This window comes from Macaca nemestrina, chromosome 2 (assembly GCF_043159975.1).
Source record: "Macaca nemestrina isolate mMacNem1 chromosome 2, mMacNem.hap1, whole genome shotgun sequence".
Classification (NCBI taxonomy): domain Eukaryota; kingdom Metazoa; phylum Chordata; class Mammalia; order Primates; family Cercopithecidae; genus Macaca; species Macaca nemestrina.
The window spans coordinates 162367168-162391157 of record NC_092126.1 but is presented as its reverse complement, the minus strand read 5'-3'; the positions used below and the strand labels follow the sequence as shown (position 1 = coordinate 162391157).

Sequence of the window (23990 nt, the reverse complement as noted above, 5' to 3'; positions counted from 1 at the left end):
AGTATCTTGACTACTTAGTTAGGATCCAAAAACTACTTTGCGCTTAGAATGTATTTATCTCGTCAGTGTCTGGCTGTTCTAGGCATCATTCTAAAAGATCTACTACTCAAAATAATCTTAATCCTAAATAAGTAGAATATCATTCTTTGGGATGTGGGTTGGAATGTTCTAAGCACACCCTCTATACCAATGGCTTCTTGGTCTTATAGAGTTTGAGCCCAGCAGGTATGGAGCCCTCTGATGTGAATCAGAGCTTTTCATGGGCTGCTGAGGCAAATCCTTAGCGGCTAGTGAAAATGCACATCCTAGATCCCTGGGTATTCAGTTATAACTTCCTGGAAATGACTGCTGCCAAGTGCTTCCTGCCCACTAAAATTAATCATCTTGGAAGAGTAGAGGAGGCAGTTTAGGTTAATATCCAGGTGTCATCTATATATGAATATCATTCCCAGTGCCCCAAAATATCTCAGAAAATGAAAAAGGTCTACTCCAGGGAGCGGGGTGGGGGGTGTCAATGTAATACGAGAGGTATTCTCTAGTCCTCTGTCACCTGAGCTGTACCCAACTTGTAGTATATGAAATGTCTGTAATCTCAGCTACTCAAGAGGCTAAGGCAAGAGGATCAGTTGAGGCCAGGAGTTTGAAACCAGCCTGGGCAACACAGTGAGACCCTGTCTTTAAGAAAAACAAAATAAAACAAAAACCTCTCTCTGCAACTAAAATTACTAATGAGAAGGAGAAAAGGCCACACACAATGTGGGAGAGAAATATTTTCTACACATGTAACCAGTAACAGGTTCCTAAAAATTGATAAGAAAAAATGCAGAAAACTCAACAGAAAATTTAAAAAGAAAACCAGAATAGGTATTTACCCATGAAAAAATAACTAAATGGCTAACAACACATTTATAAGGTTGCTCATTTGTAAGGTTACCTCACTAGCAGCCAAGGAAACACAAATTAAAACTACAGGACACTACTTTATACCCACCAGAATAGCTAAAATTATATTAGCTTAACAGCAAGTGTCGACAAGAATGTAGAGCAGTGAGGACTCACATACTCTCACGATGGGAGGACAAACTGCTGTAACCTCCACAGAAAACAATTTGGCTTTATCTACTGAGTTGAAAATACGCAGCAATCCTACCACTGTGTCTTTACCAAACATCAATGCACCAAGAACCTTGTACAATCATGTTCAAAAACACAATAGTTTAGCTTCAAACTGAAAACCCAAGTTCTTATCAAGAGAAAAACAGATAAATTATGGTATATTCATATAACAGTATACAGCTGTTCCTACATGAAACAACAAGAATGACTTACCCACGTAATTTTGAAAGAAGCTAGATACAAAAATATACATATATGACGTATACGGAGCTCAAAAAATACAAAACAAAACTACAGTGTTAGAAGTTATGGCCGGGCGCGGTGGCTCAAGCCTGTAATCCCAGCACTTTGGAAGGCCGAGACGGGCGGATCACGAGGTCAGGAGATCGAGACCATCCTGGTTAACACGGTGAAACCCCGTCTCTACTAAAAAATACAAAAAACTAGCCGGCCGAGGTGGCGGACGCCTGTAGTCCCAGCTACTCGGGAGGCGGAGGCAGGAGAATGGCGTGAACCCGGGAGGCGGAGCTTGCAGTGAGCTGAGATCCGGCCACTGCACTCCAGCCTGGGTGACAGCGCGAGACTCCGTTTCAAAAAAAAAAAAAAAAAGAAGTTATAACAGTGGCTCTTTCTGGAAAGGCGATGGGTGGTGATTAGGAGGATGCATGAGGGGCGCTTCTGGGGCACTGCCAATATTCTATTTCTTGCCCTGAGTGGTAGTTACACAGGTGTAGCTCTGTGATAATTTAGTGAAATCTACATTCTCTATGTGTGAGAATGTACTTTTCAGTACAACAAAAGTTTGAACAAAAGCAAAAACCAAAACAAACAAAAACCAAAAAACAACCTGGCTATGTTTACTCTATTCCTAATTCAGAGGGCTGGAATTTTTTTCCTCAGCAGCAACATGATGAATCAGAACTTTAACACTGAAGTATCTGGCATGAAAAAGCCTTATTACTCTCTCACATCTTCAGGTGCAATAATATTTTCACAAACATATGATTCATTTACATTAATAACTATATATTCCATGTTTTATCATGTAAATTCCAGAAAACATAATCAGTTCCTATTAGATCAAGTCCAAATTTCTCAGCTTGCCATTAAAAGCCTTCTGTCATTTAGAAGAAGCCTTTTAGTCTCCTAGCTAGCTTCCAGCTGGCTCCATCTATCCAGGAGAAAATTATCTACCCCTACGTGACAACTCAAACTCTCCATTCCTACCAGTTTGGCTTCTAGCCAGTCCTCACTCAGTTATCCTTTCTCATTCCCAACAGCCTAAACTTTAAATAGCCTTCAAGAATCTGTTTAAGTCTTTCTTTCTCCTGAAACCTAAATAATTAAGTATATCAATGATGTTTTCATATATATATTTTTTTGTTTGCATTATCTCTTCCAAGACTTAAAACTTAGGTTTCCTAGTCCATCAACTAAAGTTACTAGTTCACTTAGAGATACAGTAAAAGCCTGATAAATATCTGATATTTGCATGTGGATATATGAGAGGCTACAGAGTAAAGAAGTAACAAAAAGCCAACTATTCTTCCACAGTCCCTAAAAGCATTAATGCTCAGAAGGCTTTGAGCTCGACAGAAGTTTAGCTGGGTATTTTCACTACATGCAATGTCTAATGAGCACTAAAACACAAAGTTATGGGTGAAGGGCAAAAAACATCTAGTTAAAATAGGAAGATTTGAATTATACTAGAAGCTTAAATACTCAGGTACACAGAATACTTTGATGAATCCCAATGAATTCAGAAAGAGACTTAAACATAATTTGAGCACATATCAATAAATCTTTTAAATGCTGTTAAAAATAACCTTATTCACTATTTGGGATATCCTAATAATCTCTGACGAGATAGTGGTTTTTTTGTTTTTTTCTTTTGTTTTTAACATAGGGTCTCATTCTGCCACCTAGACTGGAATACAGTGGTTCAATCATGGCTCACTGCAGCCTCCAATTCCTGGGCTCAAGCAATCTTCCCACCTCAGCCTCCCAAGTAGCTAAGACTACAGGCATGCACTACCTCAGTCAGCTATTTTTTTTTTTTTTTTTTTGTAGATATGGGGGTCTCACTATGTTGCTCAAGGTGGTCTCAAACTCCTGGGCTCAAGCAATCCTCCTGCCTCAGCCTTCCAAAGTGCTGGGACTACAGGCATGATCCACCGTGCCTGGCCAGATAGTGTTTTTAAAATAAGCAAACAAGTAGAATGAACCAAAAATTAATCAAAATTTAGTGACTGGCTAAACTCTGAGGAATGTTAGCAATTTGGTATGATATGATAAATTAATATATGATATAGGAAACAAAGAATAATTAGCAAATGTAAAAGTTAAGTTTATTTACAACTTATTACCTAAGCTAACAAATAATTGGTTTACTGCAACAGAACATTTAAAGTATTATTAAGTAAAGACACGTTTACATTAATCCCCCAGACTCTGTTCAGCAAATACTGGCATGTGCCATCACTTCAGAAGTCCTTAATGAAACCAATGGTTGACTTTGTCTACACAGAAGATACAATTAATATGCCAGTAATCCCTAAAATGGACATTTGTAGTATTTACTCTGCTGAAAAAGTACATGTCATTGAAATGTTAACTTAAAATTCCTAAAAAATTTCAACATACGTGAGCTTTATGATAAGGGTTGTTGTCTTTGATTCCTGGTAAATATCTACGCCTTCCCAAAATGGTCTGAACAAACCCATCTCTTTTACAATTTTTCACTGTCTCTCTCATGAATTGATTAATCCCTACGAAGAAAATACAGAAATAATTAATTAGAACTGAAGTATATCCTTCACTTTATTCACTGGTTTAAATATAGCAAAATATACCAAAACCCCACCATGATTCTTAACATTAATATGATATCATCAAACCAGGCATACAAACTTTCACCTTTTCTAGACTCAAAAAGTTAGAAATAAAAGACACTTTAGAAATGAAATACTCTAACTCTTTGGGGTTTTTTGTTTTTGAGACAGGATCTTGCTCACCCTGTCGCCCAGGCGGGAGTGCAGTGGTGCCATCACAGTTCAGTGCAGCCTGGATCTCCCCAGGCTCAGGTGATCCTCCCACCGCAGCCTCCTGCGTAGGTGGGACTACAAGCACCACATCACCATGCCAGGATAATTTTTGTATTTTTTGTAGAGATGAGGTTTCGTAATGTGGCCCAGGCTGGTCTCAAACATCTGAGCTCAAGTGATCTGCTCACCTCAGCCTCCCAAAGTGCTAGGATTATAGGTGTGAGGCACTGTACGTGGCCTTTGTTTTTTGAGTAACAACAACAAAAACAAAACATAAAACTAAAAATTCCAGAACAGTGCAGATATCTAAGTGTTTTTACTCCAGGATCTTAAGATTATTCCCCATCACTTTTCACAAGTTTCTGTTGATTGTGTGAATCCTCTTTTACTCTCTCATCTTATTCCTAGGTTTAAAACATTTCAATAGCTCCTTATTACCATCTACACTATGATCCAAAGTAGGACCTTGCTGAAATTAATGCATGAGTTATGATAAATATTTCACTAGGAATAAACATGACCCACTTCTTAAAATTAAAAAAGACTATGTGTAGCGTAGTATTCAAATGTATTCGTATTTCCTAGACCAGCATTCATCCTTTGCAATCTGGGTCGGTCATTATGTCTTAAGCATCTCCAGGATGAATCCTTTTGCCATATTGTTGGCAATATGTGATCAATAGCATGGGAATTTCCAAAAGCCATCAGACTCTCGTCTTTTTCTGTTTAAGAATTACTGTGATATTTTCGGGTGAAGAGGAAAGAAAATGGTGAGATTTAGGAGGCTGCACCTCTACAAAATCTCTTACTGAACTCCGATGAGACCTCCAAATACTCAAAGAGCTACTTTAAAAAACAATCAGTGCTGAGGTATAATTTACATGCAACAAAATGCACTCACTTTAAACAGTTTGAGGCATTTTAACAAATGTACACACCCCTGCAGCTACTACTACAAGATACGAAACATGTTCATCTCCCTTTACAGTCAGGCCCCATGATCACCCTCAGAAACTCACTCATCTGCTTTATGACACTCTTGAGTTTCATGTTCATGAATATCATACAAATTGAATGAGACTGTATATGCTCATTTGTGTTTGCCTTCTTTTGCTAAGAAAAACATTTTTAAGAATCATCAATATTGGGCCGGGCGCGGTGGCTCAAGCCTGTAATCCCAGCACTTTGGGAGGCCGAGACGGGCGGATCACGAGGTCAGGAGATCGAGACCATCCTGGCTAATATGGTGAAACCCCGTCTCTACTAAAAATACAAAAATCTAGCCGGGCGAGGTGGTGGGCGCCTGTAGTCCCAGCTACTCGGGAGGCTGAGGCAGGAGAATGGCGTAAACCCGGGAGGCGGAGCTTGCAGTGAGCTGAGATCCGGCCACTGCACTCCAGCCTGGGCGACAAAGCGAGACTCCGTCTCAAAAAAAAAAAAAAAAAAAAAAAGAATCATCAATATTGTACTGAGTATCAATATTTAATTACTATTCTTGATCTATACTATTCCGTTGTGGACGTATAACAAAATTTGTTTATACGTTTTGCTGTTGATAGACATGTGGCCTGTTCTCAGTATCTGGCCGTTGTGAATAAAGCTGCTATAATATTAATGTACGAGCCTTCCTTTGGACATGCTTTCATTTTTCTTGCACAAATACCTGATAGTAGAATTGCAGGGTTATATAGTTAAATGGATGTTTAACTTTATTCAAAAGAGCCATACTGTTCTCCAAAGTAGTTTTACCATTTTACAATTAAATGAACAATGTAAAAGATGGTGTTTTTAATATTGGCCATTCTAGTGTTTTGTAATGGCATCTCTTTGTTTTTTGGCATCTCAATTTGCTTTTGCTTGATGACAAATAATGACAATGTTTAATATGGTCATTCATATTTTTGGAAAGTGTCTCCTCATATCTTTTGACCTTTAATTTATCGGATTGTTGAACTTCTGAGCATTGAATGGTAAAAGTTCCTTCTGGATATACATCCTATGTTCAATAGAAGTACTGCAAATATTTCTTCCCAGTTTGTACCTTGCTTTTACATTTTTCATAATTTTTTTATTTTTGTGGGCACATAGTAGGTGTACATATTTATGGGGTACATGAGATATTACGATGCAGGCATGAAATGCATAATAATCACATCAGGGAAAATGGGGTACCCATCACCTCAAGCCATTTATCATTTGTGTTGCAAACATTCCAAGTATACTCTTTTAGTCATTTTTAAATGTACAATTTATTATTATTAACTATAGTCACCCTGTTGTGCTAGCAAATACTAGTTCTTAGTCATTCTAACTACTTCTTTGTACCTATTAACAACGCCCCCCACCCCCAACACCCTTCCCAGCTTCTGGTAACCATTATTCTACTCTCTATCTCCACGAGTTCAATTGCTTTAATTTTTTGCTGAGTGACAAATAACTGAGAACATGTGAAGTTTGTCTTTCTGTGCCTGGCTTATTTCACTTAACATAATGACCTTCAGTTCCATTCATGTTGTTGCAAATGATAAGATCTCATTCTTTTCTATGACTGAATAGTACTCCATTGTGTATACGTACATTTTCTTTATCCATTCATCTGCTGATGGACACTGAGCATGCTTCCAAATCCTGGCTATTGTGAATAGTGCTGCAATAAACATGGGAGTGCTTGCAGATGTCTCTTCAGTATACAGACTTCCCTTCTTCTGGGTATGTACCTAGCAGTGTGATTGCTGGATCATATGATAGCTCTATTTCTAGTTTCGTTTTTTGTTTGTTTTTGAGATGGAGTCTCACTCTGTTGCTCAGGCTGGAGTGCAGTGGCGTGACCTCAGTTCATTGCAACCTCTGCCTCCCGTGTTCAAGCGATTCTCCTGCCTCAGCCTCCCGAGTGGCTGGGATACAGGCACCCACTACCATGCCTGGCTAATTTTTCTGTATTTAGTAGAGACGGGTTTCACCATATGGGCCAGGCTGGTCTCGAACTCCTGACCTTGTGATCCGCCTGCCTCAGCCTCCCAGAGTGCTGGAATTACAGGCGTGAGCCACGGCACCCAGTCTATTTTTAGTTTTTTTGAGAATCCTCCAAACTGTTCTCCACAGTAGTTGTACTAATTTATTCCCACCAAAAGTGAATGGCAGTTCCTTTTTCTCTACATCTTCGCCTGCATTTGTTATCACTTGTCTTTTGGATAAAAGCCATTTTAACTGGTGTGAGATGATATCACATTCTAGTTCTAATTTGCATTTCTCTGATGATCAGTGATGTCGTGCACCTTTTCATAAACCTTTTTGCCATTTGTATGTCTTTATTTGAGAAACATCTATTCAGAGATTTTGCCCATTTTAAAATCAGAGTTGAACTCCTTATATATTCTGCTTATTAATCCCTTGTCAAATGGGTATCTGCAAATATTTTCTCCCATTCTGGGCTGTGTCTTCACTTCGCTGGTTGTTTCCTTTGTTATGCAGTTTTTTTTTTAACCTGATGTGATCTCATTTGTCTATTTTTGCTGTGGTTGCCTGTGCTTGTGAGTATTGCTTAAGAAATCTTTGCCCAGACTGATGTACTGGAGAGTTTCCCCCATGTTTTCTGGTAGTAGTTTCACAATTTGAGGTCTTAAAGTTTTTAATCCATTTTGATTTTTTGTATATAGTGAGAGATAGGGGTCCAGTTTCATTCTCCTGCATATCCAGTTGTCCCAACACCATTTATTGAAGAGACTGTCTTTTCCCCAATGTATGTTCTTGGTACCTTTATTGAAAATGAGTTCACTGTAGATGTGTGGGTTTCTTTCTGGGTTCTCTATTTTGTTTCATTGGTCTTTGTGTCTGTTTTATACCAGTACTTATCCTAGTACCATGTTGTTTTGGTTACTGTATGTCGGTAGTATAATTTGAAGTCAGGTAATGTGATTTCTCCAATTTTGTTCTTTTTGCACAGGATAGTTTTGGCTATTCTAGGTCTTTCATGGTTCCATATAAATTGTAGTACTTTTTTTTTTTTCTATTTCTGTGATGAGTGAAGAATGTCATTGGTATTTTGATAGGGAATGTATTAAATCTGTTGATTGATTTGGGGAGTATGAACATTTTAACAATATTGATTCTTTCAATCCATGAACACGGAATATTTTTTCATATTTTTGTGTCCTCTTCAATTTCTAGCATCAGTGTTTTATAGTTTTTCTTACATAGCTCTTTCACTTCTTTGGCTAATTCCTAAGGGTTTAATTTTATTTGTAGCTATTATAAATGAGATTACTTTCCTGATTTCTTTTTCAGATTGTTTGCTCCTGGCATATAGAAATGCTACTGATGTTTGTATGTTGATCTTGTATCCTGCAAGTTTACTAAAGAATTTGTTTATCAGTTCTGATAGTTTTTTGATGGGGTCTTTAGGTTTTTCCAAATATAACATCGTATCTTCTACAAACAACGAGAATTTAACCTCTTCCCTTCTGATGTGGATGTCCTTTATTTCTTTCTCTTATCTGATTGCTCGAGCTAGGACTTCCAGTACTATGTTGAATAACAGTGATAGGGGAGAGATAGGGGTCCAGTTTCATTCTTCTGCATACCCAGTTGTCCCAACACCATTTATTGAAGAGACTGTCTTTCCCCAGTGTACGTTCTTGATACCTTCATTGAAAATGAGTTCACTGTGGATGTGTGGGTTTCTTTCTGGGTTATCTATTCTGTTCCATTGGTCTTTGTGTCTGTTTTATACCAGTACCATGTCGTTTTGGTTACCGTATGTCTGTAGTATAATTTGAAGTCAGGTAGTGTGATTTGAAATAATAGTGATGAAAGCAAAAGGGGGCATCTTTGTCGTGTTCCAGGTCTTAGAGAAAAGGCTTTCACTTTTTCCCCATTCAGTGTGACACTAGCTGTGGGTCTGTCATACATGGTTTTTATTATGTAGAGGTATGTTTCCTGTATACCCAGTTTTTTGAGGGTTTTCATGATGAAGGAATGTTGAATTTTATCAAATGCCTTTTTGGCATCAATTGAAATGATCATATTGTTTTTATCCTTCATTCTGTTGATATGATGCATCACAATGATAGATTTGCATATGTTGAACCATCCTTGCATCCCAGGGATAAATCCCACTTGGTCATGATGAATGATCTTTCTAATATATTGTTGAATTCCATTTGCTACTATTTTGTTGAGGATGTTTGCATCAATTTTCATCAGAAATATTGGCCAATAGGTAGGTTTTGTTTGTTTGTTTTGATGTGTCTTTGTCTGGTTGTTATTAGGGTAATACTGGCCTCATAGAATGAGTTTGGAAGTGTTCTCTCCTGTATTTTCCAGAACAGTTTCAGTAGGATTGGTATTAGTTATTTAAATTTTTGGTAGAATTCAGCAGGGAAGCTATTGAGCCCCAGGCTTTTCTTTGTGGAAGACTTTTTATTATGGCTTCGATCTCATTATTTGTTCTTAGACTGTTCAGGTTTTAGATTTCCTCATGGTCCACTCTTGGCAGGTTGTATGTGTCTAGGAATTTACCCATTTCTTCTAGATTTTCCAAATTACTGGCATATAGTTGCTCATCTTAGCCACTAATGATCCTTTGAATTTCTGGAGTATTCATTGTGCTGTCTCCTTTTTCATTTCTCATTTTATTTATTTGGATCTTCTCCTTTTTCTTAGTCTGGCTAAAGTTGTGTCAATTTTATCTTTTCAAAAAACTAATTTATTTTCAGGTCAGGTGCAGTGGCTCACACCTGTAATCCCAGCACTTTGGGAGGCCAAGATGGGCAGATCATTTGAGGTCAGGAGTTCGTAACCTGCCTGGCCAATGTGGCAAAACGCTGTCTCTACTAAAAATACAAGAACTAGACAGGCATAGTGGTGCACACCTGTAATCCCAGCTACTTGGGAGGCTGAGACAGGAAAATTGCTTGAACCCAGGAAATGGATGTTACAGTGAGCCAAGATCATGCCACTGCCCACCAGCCTGGATGACAGAGCAAGACTCCATCTCAAAAACAAAACAAAACAAACAAAAAAAGAAAAACAAACAAAAAATAACCAACTTTTCGTTTTGTTGTTCTTTTGTATTCTTTGTTTCAATTTCATTCTTTATTTCTGCTCTGATCTTTATTATTTCTTTTCTTCTACTAATTTTGGATTTGCCTTGCTCTTACTTTGCTAGTTCTTTAAGATGCATTTTAGGTTATTTATTTGAAGTTTTTCTTCTTCTCTTTTTTTAATGTAGGCACTTATAGCTATAAAATTCCTTCTTAGCACTGCTTTTGCTGTATCCCATAGGTATTGGTATATTGTATTTCTATTATCATTTGTTTCAAGAAATTTTAAAATTTCCTTCTTAATTTTTTAATTGACTCACTGGTCACTCAAGAGCATATTGTTTAATTTCCATGCTTGTATAGTTTCCAAAATCCCTTGTTAGTGATTTCTAGTTGTATTCAATTGTGGTCAGAGTAGACACTTGATATTAGTTTTTTGAATATTTTAAAACTTGTTTTGTGATCTAATATATAGTCTATCCTAGAGAATAATCCATGTGCTGAGGAGAAGAATGTGTATTCTGTAGCCATTAAATGAAATGTTCTGTAAATATCTATTAGGTCCATTTGGTCTCTATAGTGCAGATTTAGTATAATTTCTTCATTGATTTTCTGTCTGGAATATCTGTCCACTGTTCAAAGAGGGGTGTTGAAGTCTCCAGTTATTATTATTGGGATCTCTCTCTCTCTCTCTCTCTCTAGCTCTAATGATATTTGCTTTATATGTCCAGGTGCTCCAATATTGGGTGCATATTACAATTCTTATATTCTCTTGCTTAATTGACTCCTTTTACATTATATAGTGACCTTCTTTGTCTCTTTTCATAGTTTTTTTTTGTTTGTTTGTTTTTTGAGACGGAGTCTCGCTCTGTCGCCCAGGCTGGAGTGCAGTGGCGCGATCTCGGCTCACTGCAAGCTCCGCCTCCTGGGTTTACGCCATTCTCCTGCCTCAGCCTCCTGAGTAGCTGGGACTACAGGCGCCCGCCACCGCGCCCGGCTAATTTTTTGTATTCTTAGTAGAGACGTGGTTTCACCGTGGTCTCGATCTCCTGACCTTGTGATCCGCCCGCCTCGGCCTCCCAAAGTGCTGGGATTACAGGCGTGAGCCACCGCGCCCGGCCTCTTTTCATAGTTTTTGTCTTGAAATCTATTTTGTCTGATACAAGTATAGCTACTCTTGATCTTTTTTGGTTTCCATTGGCATGGAATCTCCTTTCCATCCCTTTATTTTCAATCTATATCTTTAGAGGTGAAGGGTGTTTCTTGTAGGCAACAGATCACTGGGTCTTGTTTTTCTTTTTTTGAAAAATCTATCCAGCCGCTCTGTGTCTTTTTATTGGAAAGTTTAGTCCATTTACATGCAATGTCATTATTGACAGTTAAGGACAACACCATTTTATTGTTTTCTGGTTGTCCTGTGTGTGTTTTTTTTCCCTCCTTTTTTCCTTCATTCCTGTCTTCCTTTTAATAAAGGTGATTTTTTCTGGTAGTATGATTTAATTTCTTGCTTTTTAGTTTTTGTGTATCTGTTATATTTTTTTTTAATTTGAGGTTACCATGAGACTTGCAAATAATGTCTTATAAGCCTTTTTGTTTTCTTTGAGAAATAGTCTCACCCTGTCTCCCGGGTTGGAGTGCAATGGCGCAATCTCAGCTCATTGCAACCTCCGCCTCCCGGGTTCAAGCGATTCTTCTGCCTCAGTCTCCCAAGTAGCTAGGATTACAGGCACCCACCATCATATCCAGCTATTTTTTGCATTTTTTGTACAGATGGGGTTTCACCATGTTGGCCAGGCTGGTCTTGAACTCCTGACCTCGGGTGATCTGCCTGCCTCTGCCTCCCAAAGTGCTGGGATTACAGGTGTGACCCACTGCACCCAGCCCACTTTTTAACTTTTTGTTGTTTCTATTTATATCTTATTATACTGCCAATGTCTTGAAAGGCTTTTACAGTTATTTTTGATTAATATTTTTGTCTTTCTATTTAAGATAATAGTAGTTTATATATCACAATTACAATGTTATAATAGTCTGTGTTTCTCTGCATACTTACTATTACCAATGAGTTCTGTACCTTCAGATGATTTCTTATTGCTCATTAACATCCTTTTCTTTCTAATTGTAGAACTCTTTTTGGCATTTCTTGTAGGACAACTCTGGTGTTGATAAAATCCCTCAGTTTTCATTTGTCTAAGAAAGTCTTTATTTCTCTTTCATGTTTGAAGGATATTAATATTTTTGCCAGATATATCATTCTAGGGTAAAAGCTGTTTTTCGTTTGGCACTTCAAATATGTCATGCCACTGTCTCCTGATCTGTAAGGTTCCCACTAAAAAGTCTCCTGCCAGACACACTGAAGCTCCATTGTATATTATTTGATTATTTTCTCTTGCTGTTTTCAGGATCCTTTCTTTATCCTTGACCTTTGGGAGTTTGATTATTAAATGTCTTGAGGCAGTATTCTTTGGGTTAAATCTGTTCTACAACTTTCTTTTACTTGAATATTGATATCTTTCCCTAGGTTTGGAAAGTTCTTTATTATCCCTTTGAATACACTGTCTACTCCTATCTCTTTCTCTACCTCCTCTTCAAGGCCAATAACTCTTAGATTTTCCCTTTTGAGGCTATTTTCTGATGTTGCAGGTGTGCTTCATCCTTTTTGAATGGATGTCTCCTCTGTGAATTTCCAAATAGCCTGTCTTCAAACTCAGTAATTCTTCTGCTTGACTAATTCGGCTATTAAGAGACTCTGATACTCTTCAATATATCAATTGCATTTTCCTACTCCAGAATTTCCGCTTGATTCATTTTTTATTTTATTTTATTTTTCGAGATGGAGTTTCATTCTTGACTCCGAGGCTGAAGTGCAATGGCATGATCTCGGCTCACTGCAACCTCCGCCTCCCAGGTTTAAGCGATTCTCCTGCCTCAGCCTCCCAAGTAGCTGGGATTTACAGGTGCATACCACCACGCCCAGGTAATTCTTGTATTTTTAGTAGACATGGGGTTTCACCATGTTGGCCAGGATGGTCTCGATCTCTTGACCTCGTGATCTGCCCACCTCGGCCTCCCAAAGTGCTGGGATTACAGACGTGAGCCACCATGCCCAGTATTGCATTGTTTGCTTCAGTATCAATGGGGGTAAAGGACAGTGCTGATTTAAAAAGAGCATAAAAGAAGGTTTTGGGATGATAGAGTAATGGTTCTATATCTTGGTTGTGGTGTAAATTTTATGACGATATGCATTTGTCAAAATTCACAGAACTATATACCTTTTTCAGGGTGAATCTTATTATTATATGTAAATTATACTACAACAAACAGGCAAAAAAGATCATTTAAGACAATACTCAAACTGCTCCGTAACAGCAATTGTTCTCAGAATTCCCCCATATATTTAATTAGCAATTATCAGAGTTCCTAGTATATATATTCAATAGTTAACTGTTTCGAACTACAGCTATCCAAACCAAAGCACCAGTCAACTCCTAGATTTTATGGGTTGTTCACAATGACACAGTAGATTTATATCAACTGCATTTTATTATTCTGTCCCTACTTTAATGAAAAATATGAAATAAGATTATCACATTCTTAGTAAGTGATTATAAGGTTAATATTTTTTACCCTTAACAATGCCTGATGAAAATGTCTGACTAATAGATATTTCAAAAGAAAACTCCATTATACAAATTTTTTAAAATATAATATGGTAAGATGGTTGAAAAGAATACTATCTAGAAGATAAATTACCTGTGTATCTGGATTTGAAGGAGTCAATATAGCAAGCAGCATCATTTTCTTTAATGCCCATCTGCTCTCCCAAAGATTTAGCTCCCATTCCATAAATGATCCCATAGCAAATCTGAAAGGGAGTCATCCAACAAATAAAGGTTATAAGTACATAAAGTGCAAATAAAAGGGTTCATTAGGATTGGAATTTCGGCAAACTTTTTATTTCACAGTGAGTCAAAAAATGATTAGATTGCTTTTGGTGGGTTAGATCCAGAGGCTGATATCCAGCAAACATCTTTTCTGCCTTTCAGCATTACTTTTTGAGAGAGAGAGAGGAAGGCAGGAGGGAGTATCAATGAATAGGTATGTGTGATCTAAGGAAAAATTTATTTTTGACTATTTGTCATTTATCCAGCAGTCTTTATAGCAACTTTTTACTCCTCACAGAACTTCATTAACTTCCACTTCAAGTGCTTAGGAGTCAGGGAAGAGAAGCATTACAAACATCCCTCTTCTTGCCCTTGAAGACTTGAAGAGTAGAAAGAGTAGGCTTCGTGACTTTATGACGAAGACGTAACTGGTAAAAAATATCCTCTTCACCTCGCAGCCACCTAAAATGCTACAACTGCAGAATTCGTTTCACTTAAATACAAACAAAAACACCTAAGAAAATTTTGGGAGTAGTGAAGGGAAATGATCTAAACAGGCCATTAAAGAAAGTCTGATTTAATCATAAGGACTGCCGGGGTTCAAAGCCTAGCTCTATCATTCACAAAATGTATAATCTTGCACAAGTCACTTAACCAATTTGTACCTTAATTTCTTCATCTATAAAATGAAGACAGTGATATCTATATCATGGGATTGTTAGGTTTAAAGGATTGCTAGGTTTTACTTGTAACTGTTTAGGAAACTGACATAAAGCAAGCTCTGTATACATATCATTAAATAAAATCTAAAAAGATAACTCGCATGATTATCAGAATTCCGAAAAAAACTTTCAGCATAAGCTAGCTAAAGTCTACCCCCATCCCCACGTTTTTTAATATATTGAGAGAGGGCTTTTTTCCTTTCCTTTTTTTCTTTTTCACGTTTTGTTTTGTTGTTACTACTGTTGTTTTTTTATCTCATGTTACTTAGTGCTGTCTGAGATCTCAGCAAGGCTCAGGGATTAGGTGGTTCGGTGCCTGGTGATACAAACAAAAACTGGAATAGCATGAACACTCTTAAATCATGTGAGAATCTATTAAATAGAAGCAGCTGTCTCCGGCGGGGAAGTGTGTTGGATAGGAAGTCAGGGTGCTCAAGTTCTGGCATTCTGAATTTATTCTGGCTCTACCACTTACAGCTACATGACCTTAGGCAAATTACTTTCTGTGCTTCAGTTTCCTCCTCTATAAAATGGTGATGGTAATAATAATAGCTATCTCATGGGTTATGAGAATTAAATATGGGAATATTACCTATTTTACCTAGGGTTTGATTCTTGCTAAATGCAGGATGCCTCTGGGGATTAAACAGACAGAGAGGACAGAGCTGGCTTTTTAAATAGTGGAAGAAACAAGTGTTGGTGCTAAACAGGTGGTTAGAGAAAGTGTTCCATGCTTGATGAGCCAGTCAAGAAGTACAGCTGTGAGGCTGGGTGCCGTGGCTCATGCCTGCGATCCCAGCACTTTGGGAGGCCAAGGTGGGAGGATCACTTGAAGCCACGAGTTCAAGACCAGCCTGGGCAACAAATTGAGATCCCACCTCTGCATAAAAAATAAATAAATAAATAAATAAATAAACAAACAAACAAACCCTATAGCTCTGAGGAATTAGAAGTGTAAATGTGAAACAAAAGCACAAAAACAGCAGGATCTCAGAGTACGGTGATGTGCATTTACGTCAGCTAGCAATCCTACTGTCTTGCAAATGGCATCAGATTTCCCACAAGCCATGTGGTAAGAAAGCATCAGTGTTAATCCAGGCCAGGAAATGGCATAAATGTGGCCTTTGACTTACTCTTTGCCTAATAAGTGGATTAACTAACCAATAACTTCAAGAGCTAAAAAGCTATCAGGTACTAACTATAATCTACAGGTCAGCAATATTTTTCAACAAACATTTAGAGACCACCTTCTATACAAAGCACTATGGCTTGATGCTATAAAAAAACACAAACACGAAAATATGGAACTTTACCTCAGAACACTTACAGACTAGAAAGATTTTTTTTTTTTTTTGAGATGGAGTCTCGCTCTGTCGCCCAGGCTGGAGTGCAGTGGTGCTATCTCAGCTCACTGCAAGCTCTGTCTCCTGGGTTCAGGCCATTCTCCTGCCTCAGCCCCCCGAGTAGCTGGGACTACAGGCGCCGGCCACCAAGCCCGGCTAAGTTTTTGTATTTTTAGTAGAGACGGGGTTTCACTGTGTTAGCCAGAATGGTCTCGATCTCCTGACCTCGTGATCTGCCTGCCTCAGCCTCCCAAGTGCTGGGATTACAGGCGTGGGCCACTGCACCCGGCTTAGAAACATGTTTTTTTAAGTATACACATGAGCACACATGCGGGTGCACACTAACACACACACTCTTACCACCACTGCCACAATGACATCTACTGAGTACCAGGCACTGTGACCAGCCATACAATGGCTTTAAATGCATATGGTTTTCCTGACACGAAGTAGCCTCAGATCTCAGTCTTTTTGGTTCTTTCTACTGCCACCACAAAAGAAAATATAATGAATACCATGAGATAAGCTCAGATGAAATGTGCTTTGAAAGATCCAAAGTTGGAGAAACTGTTTCTCAGTTGCAAATAATTGAGACCATTTTAAAATTTTTTTGAGTCACTAAATTCTTCTCCTTTATATTAAGCATGTTTACAAAAATCACCTGTTTTGCCTGCTGCCTCAGATCATCCCCAACAGACTCTGGCTCAATCATCTTCCATTCTGCTGCAATGCTCCTGAAAACATCAGCTCCAGTGTTTAACACTTGAATGAGACGACGATCATGGGATAAATGAGCCAAGATCCTCAGTTCAAGCTGGGAGTAGTCAGCAGCCAGTATTAAACCACCTGAAGTAGAAGTGATTTCAGAAAAGCTAGGACCAAGTTCTGTATCACACAATCCAAATTTTATATCATATAATTGAGTAGGATGACAAAAATTTAGTTCTAACTTAGAACTTTGAAATCACATGCCAAAAGTTAAAACCTTCCTCTTAACATGATGGAATTCGGCTCTGTATCTTAGGTCATTTTTTTCCATGTAGCTTTCAAGTACATATAATATGGGTAAAGCCACCCGGACATCTGCCCACTGTGGAGTGTGTTCCTCAGTGTTCCTACAGCACCTGGCACATAATCCAAAATGGTGCTTTCGTGCCTCTCTTATTTTGCTCTGAGTACTTATGAATTGGAAGCTTAATTTTCCTTTTCATTCTACAGAAAACCTTGCACAGTTGCTGGTAGATAATAGGCCCTTAACAAACGATTGTTGAATGAATTAATTAATGAAAAAACTGGTGTCCAATGTGTGCAAATGTTAAGTGGGCTGGAGAGAAATGTGTGCCCTGATTTGACAATAACAAAGTCATTCAGTGAAAAAAATCAAGTGGTCAACAGGTGAGCAAGTTATTAAAAGGATTAAAATAATTTACCTATAGATTAGAAATGGGAGGATTAGATATGCATGACAAAACAAAAACAAAGTTAAAAAATAAAAGCAGGGTCAAAGAAAAATTAGAAAAATATTTGCAACTGATATCACAAAGGACTCATTGCCATTTCACAAAAAGAGTTGTTACTTGTGGAGGAAAAGACAAACTATAAATAAGAAGTTCAGACATACTAAAAACAAAAGAACCTTAAACATATTAAAGAATGCTCAACTTCATAAGAGAAATGAAAAATCTATGGCAAGAAACAATTTTTCTTCACCTATATTGCAAAAATTACAAAAGTCAGACAATACTCTGTGACAAGGCTAAGGAGAAAAACACTCGTACATCGTTACTGAGAAGTAAAATGGTAATCTCCTCCCCATTAGTTGGCAATTTAACAATATCTATTGAAATTAAACAGGTTTTTACTCCATGACTCAGCAAACAAGCCCACAGATTGCTGCACAGACTGCCTGCACATAGTTTAAACTGGTTTTTGTTTAAATGTCCTTATTGATAAGCAGAAGTCTCTAGTGTAGAAACATTACGGCCGGGCACAGTGGCTCACGCCTATAATTCCAGCACTTTAGGAGGCCAAGGCAGGCATATCACAAGGTCAGGAGATCGAGACCATCCTAGTCAACATGGTGAAACTCTGTCTCTACTAAAAATACAAAAATTAGCTGGGCATGGTGGCACATGCCTATAATCCTAGCTACTTGGGAGGCAGAGGCTGGAGAATTGCTTGAACCAGGGAGTTGGAGGTTACAATGAGCTGAGATCCTGCCACTGCATTCCAGCATGGTGACAGAGTGAGACTCCGTCTCAAAAAAAAAAAAAACAAAAAACAAACAAAAAAAGAAACATTACATGAAAAAAGCAAGGTACACAATAGTATATACAGAATGCTAATTTTGTGTAAAAATAGGGAAAGAAAAGATTATATACCCATATTTGCTTATATCTGCATAAAGAAATACTGTCAAAATACATAAAAAACCTCATACATGTAGTAATCTGTAAGAGCTGGGAAGGATAGTGTAGATGACAGGGAAGGAAGAAAATACCATCAAAAAACATAAAAAACCTCATACATGTAGTAATCTGTAAGAGTTGGGAAGGATAGTGTAGATGACAGGGAAGGAAGCAAAGCTTCCCAATACACATCTTTTACATCATGTTGATTTCTGAACTATGTTAATAACCTATTCAAAAACAGAGATAAATACTAATTTAAAATAGAGGTTGAGCATCCCTAATCCAAAATTCCAAAATCCAATATGCTTCAAAATCCAAAACTTTTGAGCACCAACAAGATGCTCAAACGCCACGCTCACTGGGGCATTTCAGATTGTGGATTTTTGAATTAGAGATGTTCAACTGGTAAATATAGTGCAAATAAAAAAAAAAAGTCTAAATCTAAAACACTTCTAGTTCCAAGCATTTCACATAAGGGATACTCAACCTGTAAATGACCACAACTTTGGTGGACTTCCTACCACAGACAACTATAAAATTGGACAAATTATAAGGAGAAAAGTTCTCAGATGTTAGACAACAAGCCATGCAGAACTATAATCACTGAGAAGGGTAGAAAATTAGGTGAGCCACACAAAGATCTTAGGGATCTGAATGGAGGCATTTTCCAGAATCTGTAGCAGGGAAAGGGAGCTGAAACACAGCACTCTATCTCTCTCAACCAAGGAAACAGAGTCTAGAGTTTGGGGCTTTGAGGCAGCTGGAATTTGGAGAGAAAAAAGGTGTGCATAAAAGGAGCACCAGAAATATGCACAGGAATCTCCTTGGATTTTTGATCAAATATTAAGTTGTGCAGGGAGAAAGTGCAGGGCACCAGGCAAAGAACAAACACTGAAGAAATAAATATTACTAAAGGAAGAACAAATACTGCATAGCTTTCAGCTGAACAACTACTTCAACAACATATTCTTGAATGCTAAGAAATGATCAAGCTGTAACAAGACTGAGAAGAAATCTTGTTTAAACAACTTTAGCACCAAGCAGACTCCAGAAAGGCCATACCTTATGAACAGGAATAACCTAGCCCTAGAGTGCAGGCTACTCTAAACATTTGTTAGCAAACCTTTAAAGGCCTCAAAATGACCAAGCTGATGTGAAAGTAAATTGTCTGACAAAAGAAAACTTTATATTCTATTAGTGAAGACTGCAAAATCCAAAGATTCAACAAGGTGGCAACCATAACGTCCGCATACTAGCAGCAATGCTTCAGTATTTGTTAATTTAGTGTTCACTGTGGCTTTGTAGAATGCAACTACTATGAATAACAAGAATTAATCACATTTTACAAAAAGCGAAAGATCTTCAAATAACCCACCTGATATGATTTGGCTATGTCTCCATCCAAATCTCACCTTGAATTGTAACAAAACTCACACGTCAAGAGGCAAGGTGAAGATAATTGAATCATGTGGCTGGTTTCTCCCATACTGCTCTCATGGTAGTAAGTCTCACAAGAGCTGATGGTTTTATAAACGGGAGTTCCCCTGTATAAGCTCTTGCCTGCCACCATGTAAGATGTCAAGATGCCCCTTTGCTTTTCCTTCATCTTCCACCATGATTGTGAGGCCTCCCCAGCCATGGGGAACTGTGAGTCCATCAAACCTCCTTCCTTTGTAAATTACCCAGTCTCAGGTAGGTCTTTATTAGCAGCATGACAACGGACTAATACACCACCAAACAATTACCCATAGATTCTATAGGTAACCTAACAGTATTGTAGATCAATCAAATTGCAAGTGTTTCTTTTTTGGCTTTGGATAAATTGTTCCATAACAGAGAAACTGCTTAATTAATATTCTGAATAGGCTTTGTCTCAGTGGACTTCCAAATTTTATTAGCTTACAAAATCAAACCAGTGACACAGATATTTTGGAATCTTTCACATTTGTCAAAGAAGAATTTTAAATAGATACAAAAAAATTGGTTTTTATCATACTGACAATGCTCTAGCTTTGTCATTAAAAACCTCTATTTTTTTAGAATTTTAAACAGGAGAATGATGTTTCCCTATTTCTTCATTCTACTATATATATAAAAAAGATTTATATTCAGTTTTCTAAATCAGACCATCAAAAGTGTTACAATACAGTTAAAATTATTTTATATATGTGTACAAATGCTGAGTCATCACTAGCTTAAGGAACTGTTGAAAATTTCTGACAATGAATTTAACAATCTTGTGTACTCTGTCAAAGCTCATTCATGAAAGAGTCCTACAAAGATTTACTGTACTCCAATTCAATATTTTCTTGAAACAAAAGAATATTTGCCAAGTATTCAGTAATCAAAGACAAAAAGAACAATGTGATTTATGTTTTTTGACTGATATCACACAGCATATATTTGAGGTTCCAAGAAAGTGAAAAATGTACTTCTGATCTAGCTAGACAGGTAAGAGAATTTATTTGGAAATGAAAACTTTTCATAAAACCAATTAATAATGGGCGGGGTGCGGTGGCTCACACCTGTAATCCCAATAATTTGGGAAGCTAAGGCTGGAGGATCACTTGAGCCCAGGAGTTCCAGACCAGCCTGAGTAACATAGTAGGACCCCCATCTCTACCAATAACAACAATAATAATGATAATTTTATGCATTTTTCAAGAATAAATCAATATGCAGTATAGTTTAATTACAATCAACATGTTATATAAATTGAAAATATTAAAAATTTTTAAAAATGCTCTGATGTTGATGAATTTAGAGTCGCTTTTTTATTTAAGTAACAGTCCTTTGAATTTGACATACTATAGGTACACATCCCTAATCTGAAAATTCAAAATCCAAACTGTTCCAAAATCTAAAATTTTCTGAGCACTGGCATGATGCCACAAGTGGAAAGTTCTACAACTGACCTGTTGTAACAGGTCAAAGTTATAACTTTGTTTCATGAACAAAATTTAAAATATTGTATAAATTACCTTTAGGCTATGTCTATAAGATGTATATGAAACATAAATTTCATGTTATGACTTGGATCCCATCCCCAAGATATCACATTATATATATGCAAATATTCCAAAATCTGAAACACTTTTGGTCCCAAGGATTTGAGATAAGGGAAACTCAACTTGTAATAATGAGTAACATAAGAGTAAATTTACTTAACTTGTATAGACATTGTTTTGTAATGGATGTTTCTGCTTCAAAGTCAAATTAATACTTCTAAAAAAAAGATGAACCAGCTTTGTCAATGCAGATGCAATTTTTTAAAAAATGAGTCTCTGGTACTCAATTCAGTTACTGGAAATTTTTTTTTTTTTTTTTTTTTTTAAGATAGGGTCTTGCTCTTTCGCCTAGGCTGGAGTGCAGTGGCATGATCATGGCTCACCGCAGCTGCATCCTTCTGGGCTCAAGTGACATGATATTCCCACCTCAGCCTCCTGAGTAGCTGGGACTACAGGTGCGCACCAACATGCCTAGCTAATTTTTTGACTTTCCGTAAAGATGGGGTCTCCCTTTGTTGCCCACGCTGGACGTGAAGTCCTGGACTCAAGCAATCTTCCTGCTTTGGCCTCCAAAAGTGCTGGGATTACAGTTGTGAGCCACCACGCCTTGTGAGAAATACTTTCAAGTATGTTTGAAACAACTTGGGCATGTGATCTACTTTTTCAAAATATAAGTTTTATAAAATCAAGCATACCTTGCTAATTGGACTTTATTATACCTCACAGATATTGCAGTGTTTTGTTTTGTTTTTTTAAAGAAATTAAAGGTTTTTAGCAACTCTGAGTGGAGCAAGTGTATCAGCACCATTTTTCCAACAGCATGTGTTCACTGTGGCACATTTTATTAATAGTAATGCCCACATTATTTCAAACCCTCTCATTATTATCTGTTATGGTGATCTTTGATATTACTGTTATTACAACCCATGAACCACACTCATGTAAGAGTGAACTTCATTGATCAATTTTGTGTGTGTTCTAACTACTCCACTGACTGGCTGTTCCTCTACCTTTCTCCCCTCTCTCTCAGAACTCCCTATTCCCTGAGATACAATATTAAAATTAGGCTAATTAATCACCCTACAATGGCAATGGCCTCTATGTGTTCAAGTGAAAGGGAAAGTCACATCTCTCGTGTTAAACCAAAAAGCTAGAATTGATTAAGCTTAGTGAGGAAGGCATGTCAAAAGCTGAGATAGATTGAAAGCTAGGCCTCTTGTGTCACACAGTTAGCCAAGTTGTAAATGCAAAGGAAAAGTTCTTGAAGGAAATTAAAAGTGTGACTCCACTGTACACACAACTGATAAGAAGGCAAAACAGGCTTATTGCTAATATGGAGAAAATTTGAGTGGTCTGGACAATAAAACTCAAACCAGCCACAACATTCTCTTAAGCCAAAGTCTAATCCAGAGCAAGGAGACTCTGATGTACTATTCAGCATGTCAATTGCATTTTCCTACTCCAGAATTTCTATGAAGGCTGAGAGGGGTGAGGAAGCTGTAGGGAAAAAAAAAAAAAAAACAACTGATTCATGAGTTTTAAGAAAACTCTGTGGCACTCCAGCCTGGGCGAGAGTGAGACTCGGTCTCAAAAAAAAAAAAAAAAAAAGAAAGAAAGAAAGAAATTACCATACACCTTGGCTGGGCGAGGTGGCTCACGCCTGTAATCCCAGCACTTTGGGAGGCCGAGGCCGGTGGATCACCTGAGGTCAGGAGTTCAAGACCAGCCTGACCAACATGGAGAAACCCCGTCTCCACTAAAAATACAAAATTAGTCGGGTGTGGTGGCCCATGCTTGTAATCCCAGCTACTAGGGAGGCTGACGCAGGAGAATCGCTTGAACCTGGGAGGCGGAGGTTGTGGTGAGCCAAGATCGCACCATTGCACTCCAGCCTGGGTAACAAGAGCAAAAGTCTGTCTCAAAAAAAAAAAAAGAAATTACAATACACCACACAGACCTTCTGGGGACTCCCTTGGATAACTTTGATAGAATTTTGTATGCTGATAGTTTAGATATAAGTAAAACTAAAAATTGCCAAGCAGGGCATGTCATCATAGGTCTGAATTCACCATTGGCAAAAAGTTTCTGATGGAATTTAAATAAATTCAGATGGTTAATTGTGCTCACTAGGACTTGCCAGTTGGTGAAAGATTAAAGAACAAATATGTATACTAACAGTCGGGATGATCTGCAAGTTACATCATCACTTCCAAATGTCTTGACAACAAAAGGTTTACGACTAGAGTACTGAGGAGAGGTCAGGCAGAATGAGAATAGCTTTACGGGCCACCCCATGCAATAGGAAGCAGCAGTGCAGAAAAAGAGAGAAAAAACATAAAAGCAAACAAGTTAGAAGGAGAGAAAAACTGTGCCCTTACAGGTCAAGGGAGAAGAGAAATTGAAGGAGGAGTTGATTAACAG

The 23990-nt window shown here is 37.7% G+C and overlaps 1 protein-coding gene across 6 annotated transcripts in view; it reads right to left on the bottom strand.

Moving 5' to 3' along the window:
• The window catches only part of LOC105470305 (DNA polymerase theta), a 107131-nt gene that overhangs the window by 4793 nt on the left and 78348 nt on the right, over positions 1–23990 (bottom strand). For all 6 annotated transcript variants that reach the window (XM_011722163.3, XM_011722161.2, XM_011722160.3 and 3 more), the window contains 3 exons: positions 16812–16996; positions 13955–14066; positions 3760–3884 (listed from right to left, as the gene is read on the bottom strand). In XM_011722163.3, coding sequence (XP_011720465.1) covers positions 3760–3884; positions 13955–14066; positions 16812–16996 — 422 coding nt within the window. The remainder of the gene's footprint in view (positions 1–3759; positions 3885–13954; positions 14067–16811; positions 16997–23990) is intronic.